Consider the following 13,818-nt stretch of genomic DNA (forward strand, 5'->3'; position numbering starts at 1 on the left):
GTATATGCAGTACCCCTTTTACAAACATCTGAACGTCAGGCACTAAAGCCAGTTCTTTCTGGAAGAAATTCGACAGGGCCGAAATTTGAACCTTAATGGACCCTAATTTTAGGCCCATAGACAGTCCTGTTTTCAGGAAATGTAGGAAACGACCCAGTTGGAATTCCTCTGTAGGGGCCTTCTTGGCCCCACACCACGCAACATATCTTCGCCAAATGCGGTGAAAATGTTTTGCGGTTACATCCTTCCTGTCTTCGACCAGGGTAGGGATGACTTCATCTGGAATGCCCTTTCAGGATCCGGCGTTCAACCGCCATGCCGTCAAACGCGGCCGCGGTAAGTCTTGGAACAGACAAGGCCCCTGCTGGAGCAGGTCCTTTCTTAAAGGTAGAGGCCACGGGTCTTCCGTGAACATCTCTTGAAGTTTCGGGTACCAAGTCCTTCTTGGCCAATCCGGAACCACGAGTATCATTCTTACTCATCTCCCTCTTATGATTCTCAGTACTTTTTGTATGAGAGGCATAGGAGGGAACACATACTCTGACTGGTACATCCACAGTGTTACCAGAGCGTCCACCGCTATTGCCTGAGGGTCCCTTGACCTGGCGCAATATCTAGTTTTTTGTTCAGGCGGGACGCCATCATGTCCACCTTTGGTTTTTCACAACGGTTTACAATCATGTGGAAGACTTCCCGATGAAGTCCCCACTCTCCCGGGTGGAGGTCATGCCTGCTGAGGAAGTCTGCTTCCCAGTTTTCCACTCCCGGAATGAACACTGCTGAGAGTGTTATCACATGATTTTTCGCCCAGCGAAGAATCCTTGCAGTTTCTGCCATTTCCCTCCTGCTTCTTGTGCCGCCCTGTCTGTTTACGTGGGCGACTGCCGTGATGTTGTCCCACTGGATCAATACCGGCTGACCTTGAAGCAGAGGTCTTGCTAAGCTTAGAGCATTGTAAATTGCCCTTAGCTCCAGTATATTTATGTGGAGAGAAGTCTCCAGACTCGATCACACTCTCTGGAAATTTTTTCCTTGTGTGACTGCTCCCCAGCCACTCAGGCTGGCATCCGTGGTCACCAGGACCCAGTCCTGAATGCCGAATCTGCGGCCCTTTCATAGATGAGCACTCTGCAGCCACCGCAGAAGAAACACCCTTGTCCTTGGAGACAGGGTTATCCGCTGATGCATCTGAAGATGCGATCCGGACCATTTTTCCAGCAGATCCCACGTAAAGGTTCTTGCGTGAAATCTACCGAATGGGATCGCTTTGTAAGAAACCACCATTTTTCACAGGATCCTTGTGCAATGATGCACTGATACTTTTCCTGGTTTTAGGAGGTTCCTGACTAGCTCGGATAACTCCCTGGCTTTCTTCTCCGGGAGAAAACATCCTTTTCTGGACTGTGTCCAGAATCATCCCTAGGAACAGTAGGCGTGTCGTCGGAAAAAACTGCGATTTTGGAATATTTAGAATCCACTCGTGCTGTCGTAGAACTACTTAAGATAGTGCTACTCCGACCTCCAACTGTTCTCTGGACCTTGCCCTTATCAGGAAAGCGTCCATATTTCTTTTAAGAAGAATCATCATTTCGGCCATTACCTTGGTAAAGACCCGGGGTGCCGTGGACAATCCAAACGGCAGCGTCTGAACTGATAGTGACAGTTCTGTACCACGAACCTGAGGTACCCTTGGTGAGAAGGGCAAATTTGGACATGTAGGTAAGCGTCCCTGATATCCAGTGACACCATATCGTCCCCTTCTTCCTGGTTCGCTATCACTGCTCTGAGTGACTCCATCTTGATTTGAACGCTTGTATGTAAGTGTTCAAATATTTCAGATCTCACCTAGCCGTCTGGCTTCAGTACCACAATATAGTGTGGAATAATACCCCTTCCCTTGTTGTAGAAGGGGTACTTTGATTATCACCTGCTGGGAATACAGCCTGTGAATTGTTCCCAATACTGCCTCCCTGTCGGAGGGAGACGTTGGTAAAGCAGACTTCAGGAACTTGTGAGGGGGAGACGTCTCGAATTTCCAATGTACACCTGGGATACTACGTGTAGGATCCAGGAGTCCACTTGTGAGTGAGCCCACTGCGTGCTGAAACTCTTGAGATGACCCCCTACCGCACCTGAGTCCGCTTGTACGGCCCCAGCGTCATGCTGCGGACTTGGCAGAAGCTGTGGAGGGCTTCTGTTCCTGGGAATGGGCTGCCTGCTGCAGTCTTCTTCCCTTTCCTCTACCCCTGGGCAGATATGACTGGCCCTTTTGCCCGCCTGCCCTTATGGGGACGAAAGGACTGAGACTGAAAAGACTGTGTCCTTTTCTGCTGAGATGTGACTTGGGGTAACAAAAGGTGGATTTTTCAGCTGTTGCCATGGCCACCAGGTCCGATGGACCGCCCCTTTATACGGCAATACTTCCATGTGCCGTCTGGAATCTGCATCACCTGACCACTGTCGTCTGGCAGATATGGACATCACATTTACTCTTGATGCCAGAATGCAAATATCCCTCTGCGCATCTCGCATATATAGAAATGCATCCTTAAAATGCTCTATAGTCAATAAAATCTTGTCCCTGTCAAGGGTATCAATATTTTCAGTCAGGAAATCCGACCAAGCCCCCTCAGCGCTGCACATCCAGGCTGAGGCGATTGCTGGTCGTAGTATAACACCAGTATATGTGTATATACTTTTAGGATATTTTTCAGCTTCCTATCAGCTGGCTCCTTGAGGGCTGCCGTATCTGGAGACGGTAACGCCACTTGTTTTTATAAGCGTGTGAGCGCCTTATTCACCCTAAGGTGTGTTTCCCAACTCGCCCTAACTTCTGGCGGGAAAGGGTATACCGCCAATAATTTTCTATCGGAGGAAACCCACGTATCATCACACACTTCATTTAATTTATCTGATTCAGGAAAAACTACAAGTAGTTTATTCACACCCTACATAATACCCTTATTTGTGGTACTTGTAGTATCAGAAATATGTAACACCTCCTTCATTGCCCTTAACATGAAACGTGTGGCCCTAAAGGAAAATACGTTTGTTTCTTCACCGTCGACACTGGAGTCAGTGTCCGTGTCTGTGTCTGTGTCGACCGACTGAGGTAAATGGGCGTTTTTACAAGCCCCTGACGGTGTCTGAGACGCCTGGACAGGTACTAATTTGTTTGCCGGCCGTCTCATGTCGTCAACCGACCTTGCAGCGTGTTGACATTATCACGTAATTCCTAAATAAGCCATCCATTCCAGTGTCGACTCCCTAGAGAGTGACATCACCAATACAGGCAATTTGCTCCGCCTCCTCACCAACATCGTCCTCCTACATGTCGACACACACGTACCGACACACAGCACACACACAGGGAATGCTCTGACAGAGGACAGGACCCCACTAGCCCTTTGGGGAGACAGAGGGAGAGTTTGCCAGCACACACCAAAAACGCTATAATTATACAGGGACAACCCCTTATACAAGTGTTTTCCCTTATAGCATTTTTATATATGTAATCATATCGCCAAATAAGTGCCCCCCCTCTCTGTTTTAACCCTGTTTCTGTAGTGCAGTGCAGGGGAGAGCCTGGGAGCCTTCCTCACAGCAGAGCTGAGCAGGAAAATGGCGCCGTGTGCTGAGGAGAATAGGCCCCGCCCCCTTTTCGGCGGGCTCTTCTCCCGGAGTTTGTGAGATCTGGCAGGGGTTAAATACATCCATATAGCCTCAAGGGCTATATGTGATGTATTTTAGCCATAAAAAGGTATTATACATTGCTGCCCAGGGCGCCCCCCCCAGCGCCCTGCACCCTCAGTGACAGTTGGTGACTGTTGGTGAAGTGTGCTGACAACAATGGCGCACAGCTGCAGTGCTGTGCGCTACCTTATGAAGACTGAAAGTCTTCTGCCGCCTGTTTCTGAACCTCTGGACCTCTTCAACTTCGGCATCTGCAAGGGGGGTCGGCGGCACGGCTCCGGGACGAACCCCAGGGTGAGACCTGTGTTCCGACTCCCTCTGGAGCTAATGGTGTCCAGTAGCCTAAGAAGCAAATCCATCCTGCACGCAGGTGAGTTTTCTTCTCTCCCCTAAGTCCCTCGTAGCAGTGAGCCTGTTGCCAGCAGGACTCACTGAAAATAAAAAACCTAACTTAAACTTTTATTCTAAGCAGCTCAGGAGAGCCACCTAGATTGCACCCTTCTCGTCGGGCACAAAAATCTAACTGAGGCTTGGAGGAGGGTCATAGGGGGAGGAGCCAGTGCACACCACCTGATCCTAAAGCTTTTATTATTGTGCCCTGTCTCCTGCGGAGCCGCTATATCCCCATGGTCCTGACGGAGTCCCCAGCATCCACTAGGACGTCAGAGAAATCAGGATTACGCTTTCTTTATGTGTTGATATTTTTTTACCTCTACGCTCCCCTTATTCTGATTTCTATGTATCTGCTTTCAACGTTGTATAACCAGTTGAGACTCAACATGACTGAGATTGCCTTTTTCCCTTCTTCCTCCCCGCCTCTCCTCCCTTTCATTTTCTTTTATATTTTTCTCTATCCCCTGATACCGTGAAATAGTGAGTGGAACGGTCATGTTTTACTTTTCAGTATTAAGACATACCATCACTATCATTTTCTTTAGGTTTTATTTCGATGTTTGTCAGAATTTATAATGTATATATTTGGTATAGCTTTTTGGTACTTTGACTTATTGCTATCAATGCTGGCTCATATTTCTATTTCGATATCTCACTTTGTCATGTTCAGAGGATATTTCTATGTGTTTTCTTGAAATTTTTCAATAAACAGAGGTTTAAAAAAACAGAACAAAAAGTGGTCTCACATGATGCCATTACTATGTGTTGCCTTTAGCATTCAACTTCAAAACTGGATGCATGTCCGGTGGGCTGAGGAGGGAGAGTGAATACACTAGTGTGCTCTGACACAGGATAAACACTAATTGTTTAGCTTCAGTATGAAATGCACTCAGTCTGGACTCACCTTCTGTTCCATTGTAGCTTCTTGGTCCCTCTGACACTGAAACAGATCATCTTTCATATCACTTAGTTCATTTTCATGGAACTTTTCAACATATTTTTGACGTTCCATTATCTGAATAGTTCCTTAAAAACAACGAAGGAAAATCGTCATCAATTCTTTATCAATATAGCAAAAAATAGGATTTTAATACCTACCGGTAAATCCTTTTCTCTTAGTCCGTAGAGGATGCTGGGGATGCTTCAAGAACCATGGGGGGTATAGACGGGATCCGCAGGAGACATGGGCACTTTAAGACTTTAAAAGTGGTGTGAACTGGCTCCTCCCTCTATGCCCCTCCTCCAGACTCCAGTTATAGGAACTGTGCCCAGGGAGACGGACATTTCGAGGAAAAGTATTACATTTTTTTAAACTAAGGTGAGATACATACCAGCTCACACCTCAAACACGCCGTACAACATGGCATTCAACAACAACGCATGCAACGGCATGACTAACATCAGCCACAGACTGACTGAACTCAACATAACATGTGTGTAACCATAACCAAAAACTGCAGATACAGCCCGCACTGGGACGGGCGCCCAGCATCCTCTACGGACTAAGAGAAAAGGATTTACCGGTAGGTATTAAAAATAAGAATTTACTTACCGATAATTCTATTTCTCGTAGTCCGTAGTGGATGCTGGGGACTCCGTCAGGATGTCAAAGTCAGAAAAATATCCCTATACACACTGCCATATTTGCACCGCACACTGGTCCGCGCTGCGCATGCGTACGCTCTCCCGTGAAGGCGCATACCCGCAATAGCGTGCACCCGCGGGCGCACGGTATGCGTATTTACGGTAGAGTTTATGTAATCGTAGCGTGCGACTCATTCGTTACATATTTTCAGTAATAATGTAGTTTGTAGATCATGGTCCCTTTGATAGATTCTGAAAGTTTGGTTAACATAGAATGTCCCTGAGCTGAGGAATCCCTCTTTGTATCGTAGGAAGGGTCTAACAGGAGTCATGCAGTAGTGTTTGGTACCCATCGGAAGAGTATTTAAATAGCAATATTCCGGTGTTGGTTTGGAGCGTATTAATCGCTCGTGCGGATAGTTATGGACATAAGAAGTTTATGTCCATTTCTACTATTTACTCATACTCAGGTATGCGGCGGGAAACCTAGTTCCCCACCCACCTGAGCTGTTTGAAATCGTCACAGCCCACCTGTATGAATCAACCTATGACCTTTTGTTATGATGCAGGGCCGAATTCCGACGTCCAATGGACAATGGGATTGTAGGGACTGTAGGATTGCATAGTGTGTGGGGCATAAATAGGCAGGCCGACCACATCCAGCTCTCACTCTTCAACGGTTCTCATTGCTGAAAATCGGGTGCTGGATGTCCAGGCGCATGCGATCGTTTCCCCTTGTGCGTAAGTTTTCTCTCCGTAATCATTGTTTTACTGTGAGCCAATTTCTCTCATCTCTCTCCATTTCTCTCTCTCTCTCTCTCCTTTCTCTTTTCTCTCACATCTCCCCTAGACTAGTATTGTATTGTATTAGATAGTATTGTATTTTGGTTAGGAAGTCTCTGTTATATTGTAGTGTATCATTTGTACTGTTATCCCCTTTTACAAGTATATTAGATATAATACAGTTAATAGGCTTTGGACCCTAAACCAGTATCTGTGTATTTTCTATAGTGTTAAGTGTTCACTTGAGCGTCGGTGACGCTCAAGCAGCTTTGTAGTTAGTCAGGTTACACAAGGTTGCACTTACACCCTGTACTCACATTAAGGTATTCTATGCATTTCATTGGTATAAGGTTTAGACATAAAGGTATAGCGTTGTGAGCGTCTGCGCCGCTGGTGACCTCCTCGTGGTCTCGAGCGTCCGCTACGCCATAGCGAATCATTACTCTAGTCATAGCCCTTAACGTGCTGTCCTGTGATCGCTGGGCCGTGAGCGAACGTGACGCTTGAGCGTCTCGCCTACGGCGGAGCGATCGTTACGCAACCAGCGTACCCGTACGGTACTTCTTAAGTAAACAGCGTACAGTGTTCTTAGACTTCATAAAGGGTTGTTTATACGACAAAGGAATTTAGCATTGTCAAGGACCATGGGGATTAGCGGCTCCGCAGGAGACAGGGCACAAAAGTAAAAGCTTTAGGATCAGGTGGTGTGCACTGGCCCCTCCCCCTATGACCCTCCTCCAAGCCTCAGTTAGGATACTGTGCCCGGACGAGCGTACACAATAAGGAAGGATTTTGAATCCCGGGTAAGACTCATACCAGCCACACCAATCACACTGTACAACCTGTGATCTGAACCCAGTTAACAGCATGATAACAGAGGAGCCTCTGAAAAGATGGCTCACAACAATAATAACCCGATTTTTGTAACAATAACTATGTACAAGTATTGCAGACAATCCGCACTTGGGATGGGCGCCCAGCATCCACTACGGACTACGAGAAATAGAATTATCGGTAAGTAAATTCTTATTTTCTCTGACGTCCTAAGTGGATGCTGGGGACTCCGTCAGGACCATGGGGATTATACCAAAGCTCCCAAACGGGCGGGAGAGTGCGGATGACTCTGCAGCACCGAGTGAGAGAACTCCAGGTCCTCCTCAGCCAGGGTGTGCCCCTGACCAAGTAGCAGCTCGGCAAAGTTGTAAAGCCGAGACCCCTCGGGCAGCCGCCCAAGATGAGCCCACCTTCCTTGTGGAATGGGCATTTACATATTTTGGCTGTGGCAGGCCTGCCACAGAATGTGCAAGCTGAATTGTACTACACATCCAACTAGCAATCGTCTGCTTAGAAGCAAGAGCACCCAGTTTGTTGGGTGCATACAGGATAACAGCAAGTCAGTTTTCCTGACTCCAGCCGTCCTGGAAACCTATATTTTCAGGGCCCTGACAACATCTAGCAACTTGGAGTCCTCCAAGTCCCTAGTAGCCGCAGGTACCACAATAAGCTGGTTCAGGTGAAACGCTGACACCACCTTAGGGAGAAACTGGGGACGAGTCCGCAGCTCTGCCCTGTCCGAATGGACAATCAGATATGGGCTTTTGTGAGACAAAGCCGCCAATTCTGACACTCGCCTGGCCGAGGCCAGGGCCAACATCATGGTCACTTTCCATGTGAAATATTTCAAATCCACAGATTTGAGCGGTTTAAACCAATGTGATTTGAGGAATCCCAGAACTACGTTGAGATCCCACAGTGCCACTGGAGGCACAAAAGGGGGTTGTATATGCAGTACTCCCTTGACAAACTTCTGGACTTCAGGAACTGAAGCCAATTCTTTCTGGAAGAAAATCGACAGGGCCGAAATTTGAACCTTAATGGACCCCAATTTGAGGCCCATAGACACTCCTGTTTGCAGGAAATGCAGGAATCGACCGAGTTGAAATTTCTTCGTGGGGCCTTCCTGGCCTCACACCACGCAACATATTTTTGCCACATGTGGTGATAATGTTGTGCGGTCACCTCCTTCCTGGCTTTGACCAGGGTAGGAATGACCTCTTCCGGAATGCCTTTTTCCCTTAGGATCCGGCGTTCAACCGCCATGCCGTCAAACGCAGCCGCGGTAAGTCTTGGAACAGACATGGTACTTGCTGAAGCAAGTCCCTTCTTAGCGGCAGAGGCCATGAGTCCTCTGTGAGCATCTCTTGAAGTTCCGGGTACCAAGTCCTTCTTGGCCAATCCGGAGCCACGAGTATAGTTCTTACTCCTCTACGTCTTATAATTCTCAGTACCTTAGGTATGAGAAGCAGAGGAGGGAACACATACACCGACTGGTGCACTCACGGTGTTACCAGAACGTCCACAGCTATTGCCTGAGGGTCTCTTGACCTGGCGCAATACCTGTCCAGTTTTTTGTTCAGGCGGGACGCCATCATGTCCACCTTTGGTCTTTCCCAACGGTTCACAATCATGTGGAAGACTTCCCGATGAAGTCCCCACTCTCCCGGGTGGAGGTCGTGCTGAGGAAGTCTGCTTCCCAGTTGTCCACTCCCGGAATAAACACTGCTGACAGTGCTAACACATGATTTTCCGCCCAGCGAAGAATCCTTGCAGTTTCTGCCATTGCCCTCCTGCTTCTTGTGCCGCCCAGTCTGTTTACGTGGGCGACTGCCGTGATGTTGTCCCACTGGATCAATACCGGCTGACCTTGAAGCAGAGGTCTTGCTAAGCTTAGAGCATTGTAAATTGCTCTTAGCTCCAGTATATTTATGTGGAGAGAAGTCTCCAGACTTGATCACACTCCCTGGAAATTTTTTCCTTGTGTGACTGCTCCCCAGCCGTTCAGGCTGGCATCCGTGGTCACCAGGACCCAGTCCTGAATGCCGAATCTGTGGCCCTTTAGTAGATGAGCACTCTGCAGCCACCACAGAAGAGACACCCTTGTCCTTGGAGACAGGGTTATCCGCTGATGCATCTGAAGATGCGATCCGGACCATTTTTCCAGCAGATCCCACTGAAAAGTTCTTGCGTGAAATCTGCCGAATGGAATCGCTTCGTAAGAAGCCACCATTTTACCCAGGACCCTTGTGCAATGATGCACTGACACTTTTCCTGGTTTTAGGAGGTTCCTGACTAGCTCGGATAACTCCCTGGCTTTCTCCTCCGGGAGAAACACCTTTTTCTGGACTGTGTCCAGAATCATCCCTAGGAACAGCAGACGTGTCGTCGGAGACAGCTGCGATTTTGGAATATTTAGAATCCACCCGTGCTGTCGTAGAACTACTTGAGATAGTGCTACTCCGACCTCCAACTGTTCTCTGGACCTTGCCCTTATCAGGAGATCGTCCAAGTAAGGGATAATTAAGACGCCTTTTCTTTGAAGAAGAATCATCATTTCGGCCATTACCTTGGTAAAGACCCGGGGTGCCGTGGACAATCCAAACGGCAGCGTCTGAAACTGATAGTGACAGTTTTGTACCACGAACCTGAGGTACCCTTGGTGAGAAGGGCAAATTGGGACATGGAGGTAAGCATCCTTGATGTCCAGGGACACCATATAGTCCCCTTCTTCCTGGTTCGCTATCACTGCTCTGAGTGACTCCATCTTGATTTGAACCTTTGTATGTAAGTGTTCAAATATTTCAGATTTAGAATAGGTCTCACCGAGCCGTCTGGCTTCAGTACCACAATATAGTGTGGAATAATACCCCTTTCCTTGTTGTAGGAGGGGTACTTTGATTATCACCTGCTGGGAATACAGCTTGTGAATTGTTTCCAATACTGCCTCCCTGTCTGAGGGAGACGTTGGTAAAGCAGACTTCAGGAACCTGCGAGGGGGAGACGTCTCGAACTTCCAATCTGTACCCCTGGGATACTACTTGTAGGATCCAGGGGTCCACTTGCGAGTGAGCCCACTGCGCGCTGAAACTCTTGAGACGACCCCCCACCGCAGCTGAGTCCGCTTGTACGGCCCCAGCGTCATGCTGAGGACTTGGCAAAAGCGGTGGAGGGCTTCTGTTCCTGGGAATGGGCTGCCTGCTGCAGTCTTCTTCCCTTTCCTCTATCCCTGGGCAGATATGACTGGCCTTTTGCCTGCTTGCCCTTACGGGGACGAAAGGACTGAGGCTGAAAAGACGGTGTCTTTTTCTGCTGAGATGTGACTTGGGGTAAAAAAGGTGGATTTTCCAGCTGTTGCCGTGGCCACCAGGTCCGATGGACCGACCCCAAATAACTCCTCCCCTTTATACGGCAATACTTCCATGTGCCGTTTGGAATCTGCATCACCTGACCTCTGTCGTGTCCATAAACATCTTCTGGCAGATATGGACATCGCACTTACTCTTGATGCCAGAGTGCAAATATCCCTCTGTGCATCTCGCATATATAGAAATGCATCCTTTAAATGCTCTATAGTCAATAAAATACTGTCCCTGTCAAGGGTATCAATATTTTCAGTCAGGGAATCCGACCAAGCCACCCCAGCGCTGCACATCCAGGCTGAGGCGATCGCTGGTCGCAGTATAACACCAGTATGTGTGTATATACTTTCTAGGATATTTTCCAGCCTCCTATCAGCTGGCTCCTTGAGGGCGGCCGTATCTGGAGACGGTAACGCCACTTGTTTTGATAAGCGTGTGAGCGCCTTATCCACCCTAAGGGGTGTTTCCCAACGCGCCCTAACTTCTGGCGGGAAAGGGTATAACGCCAATAATTTTCTATCGGGGAAAACCCACGCATCATCACACACTTCATTTAATTTATCTGATTCAGGAAAAACTACAGGTAGTTTTTTCACACCCCACATAATACCCTCTTTTGTGGTACTTGTAGTATCAGAAATATGTAACACCTCCTTCATTGCCCTTAACATGTAACGTGTGGCCCAAATGGAAAATACGTTTGTTTCTTCACCGTCGACACTGGAGTCAGTGTCCGTGTCTGTGTCGACCGACTGAGGTAAATGGGCGTTTTAAAGCCCCTGACGGTGTTTGAGACGCCTGGACAGGTACTAATTGGTTTGCCGTCCGTCTCATGTCGTCAACCGACCTTGCAGCGTGTTGACATTATCACGTAATTCCCTAAATAAGCCATCCATTCCGGTGTCGACTCCCTAGAGAGTGACATCACCATTACAGGCAATTTGCTCCGCCTCCTCACCAACATCGTCCTCATACATGTCGACACACACGTACCGACACACAGCACACACACAGGGAATGCTCTGATAGAGGACAGGACCCCACTAGCCCTTTGGGGAGACAGAGGGAGAGTTTGCCAGCACACACCAAAACGCTATAATTATACAGGGACAACCTTTATATAAGTGTTTTTCCCTTATAGCATCTTAATATATATAATCATATCGCCAAATAAGTGCCCCCCCTCTCTGTTTTAACCCTGTTTCTGTAGTGCAGTGCAGGGGAGAGCCTGGGAGCCTTCCCACCAGCATTTCTGTGAGGGAAAATGGTGCTGTGGAGAATAGGCTCCGCCCCCTTTTCGGCGGGCTTCTTCTCCCGTTTTTCTGAGACCTGGCAGGGGTTAAATACATCCATATAGCCCCAGGGGCTATATGTGATGTATCTTTTACCCAGTATAGGTATTTCATTGCTGCCCAGGGCGCCCCCCCCAGCGCCCTGCACCCTCAGTGACCGCTGGTGTGAAGTGTGCTGACAACAATGGCGCACAGCTGCAGTGCTGTGCGCTACCTCATGAAGACTGAAAAGTCTTCTGCCGCCGGTTTCTGGACCTCTTCACTCTTCGGCATCTGCAAGGGGGTCGGCGGCGCGGCTCTGGGACCGGACTCCATGGCTGGGCCTGTGTTCGATCCCTCTGGAGCTAATGGTGTCCAGTAGCCTAAGAAGCCAATCCCTCCTGCACGCAGGTGAGTTCACTTCTTCTCCCCTAAGTCCCTCGTAGCAGTGAGCCTGTTGCCAGCAGGACTCACTGAAAATAAAAAACCTAACAAAACTTTTACTCTAAGCAGCTCTTTAGGAGAGCCACCTAGATTGCACCCTTCTCGGCCGGGCACAAAAATCTAACTGAGGCTTGGAGGAGGGTCATAGGGGGAGGAGCCAGTGCACACCACCTGATCCTAAAGCTTTTACTTTTGTGCCCTGTCTCCTGCGGAGCCGCTAATCCCCATGGTCCTGACGGAGTCCCCAGCATCCACTTAGGACGTCAGAGAAATCCTATTTTCTCATACGTCCTAGAGGATGCTGGGGATGCTTCAAGAACCATGGGGTTTATACCAAAGCTCTAGAACGGGCGGGAGAGTGCGGACGACTCTGCAGCACCGATTGACCAAACAAGAGGTCCTCCTCAGCCAGGGTATCAAACTTGTAAAACTTCGCAAAAGTGTTTGATCCCGACCAAGTAGCAGCTCGGCAAAGCTGTAATGCCGAGACCCCTCGGGCAGCCGCCCAGGATGAGCCCACCTTTCTGGTAGAATGGGCTTTCACCGATTTCGGTAACGGCAATCCTGCCGTAGAATAAGCCTGCTGAATCGTTTTACAGATCCAGCGCGCAATAGTCTGCTTTGAAGCAGGAGCCCCAATCTTGTTGGGAGCCCAAAGGACAAACAGAGCCTCTGGTTTCCTAATCTGCGCCGTTCTGGCGACATAGATTTTCAAAGCTCTGACCACATCGAGAGACTTCGATTCCGCCAAGGCGTCAGTAGCCACAGGCACCACAATAGGCTGGTTTACGTGAAACGATGAAACCACTTTTGTCAGAAATTGCTGACGAGTTCTCAACTCAGCTCTATCAGCATGGAAGATTAAATGGCGGCTTTGTCTCACAAAAGCCCCTAACTCCGATACTCGCCTTGCGGATGCCAAGGCCAACAACATGACTACTTTCCAAGTAAGGAATTTTAACTCAACCGTACGCAAAGGTTCAAACCAATGAGACTGCAGGAACTGCAACACCACATTCAGATCCCATGGTGCCACTGGGGGCACAAAGGGAGGTTGGATGTGTAGTACGCCATTCACGAAGGTCTGAACTTCTGGAAGGGAGGCCAAGTCTTTTTTAAAGAAAATTGATAAGGCCGAAATTTGTACTTTAATTGAGCCCAATTTTAGGCCCGCATCCACACCTGCTTGCAAAAAATGGAGCAAACGCTCCAGCTGAAATTCCTCCATAGGAGCCTGCTTGGATTCACACCAAGACACATATTTCCTCCAAATACGGTGGTAATGCTTTGCCGTTACTTCTTTTCTAGCCTGAAGAAGTGTGGGAATGACTTCACTGGGAATACCCTTCCGGGCTAGGATTTAGCGTTCAACCGCCATGCCGTCAAACGCAGCCGCGGTAAGTCTTGATACACGCACGGTCCTTGTTGTAACAGGTCCTCCAGTAGAGGAAGAG

General features: G+C 48.5%; 1 protein-coding gene across 4 annotated transcripts in view; it reads right to left on the reverse strand.

The window, feature by feature from the left end:
- The window catches only part of CCPG1 (cell cycle progression 1), a 158,424-nt gene that overhangs the window by 80,609 nt on the left and 63,997 nt on the right, over positions 1-13,818 (reverse strand). For all 4 annotated transcript variants that reach the window (XM_063926127.1, XM_063926128.1, XM_063926125.1 and 1 more), the window contains exon 7: positions 4,991-5,112. In XM_063926127.1, coding sequence (XP_063782197.1) covers positions 4,991-5,112 — 122 coding nt within the window. The remainder of the gene's footprint in view (positions 1-4,990; positions 5,113-13,818) is intronic.

Source organism: Pseudophryne corroboree, chromosome 6 (genome assembly GCF_028390025.1).
Source record: "Pseudophryne corroboree isolate aPseCor3 chromosome 6, aPseCor3.hap2, whole genome shotgun sequence".
In the NCBI taxonomy this organism is placed as follows: domain Eukaryota; kingdom Metazoa; phylum Chordata; class Amphibia; order Anura; family Myobatrachidae; genus Pseudophryne; species Pseudophryne corroboree.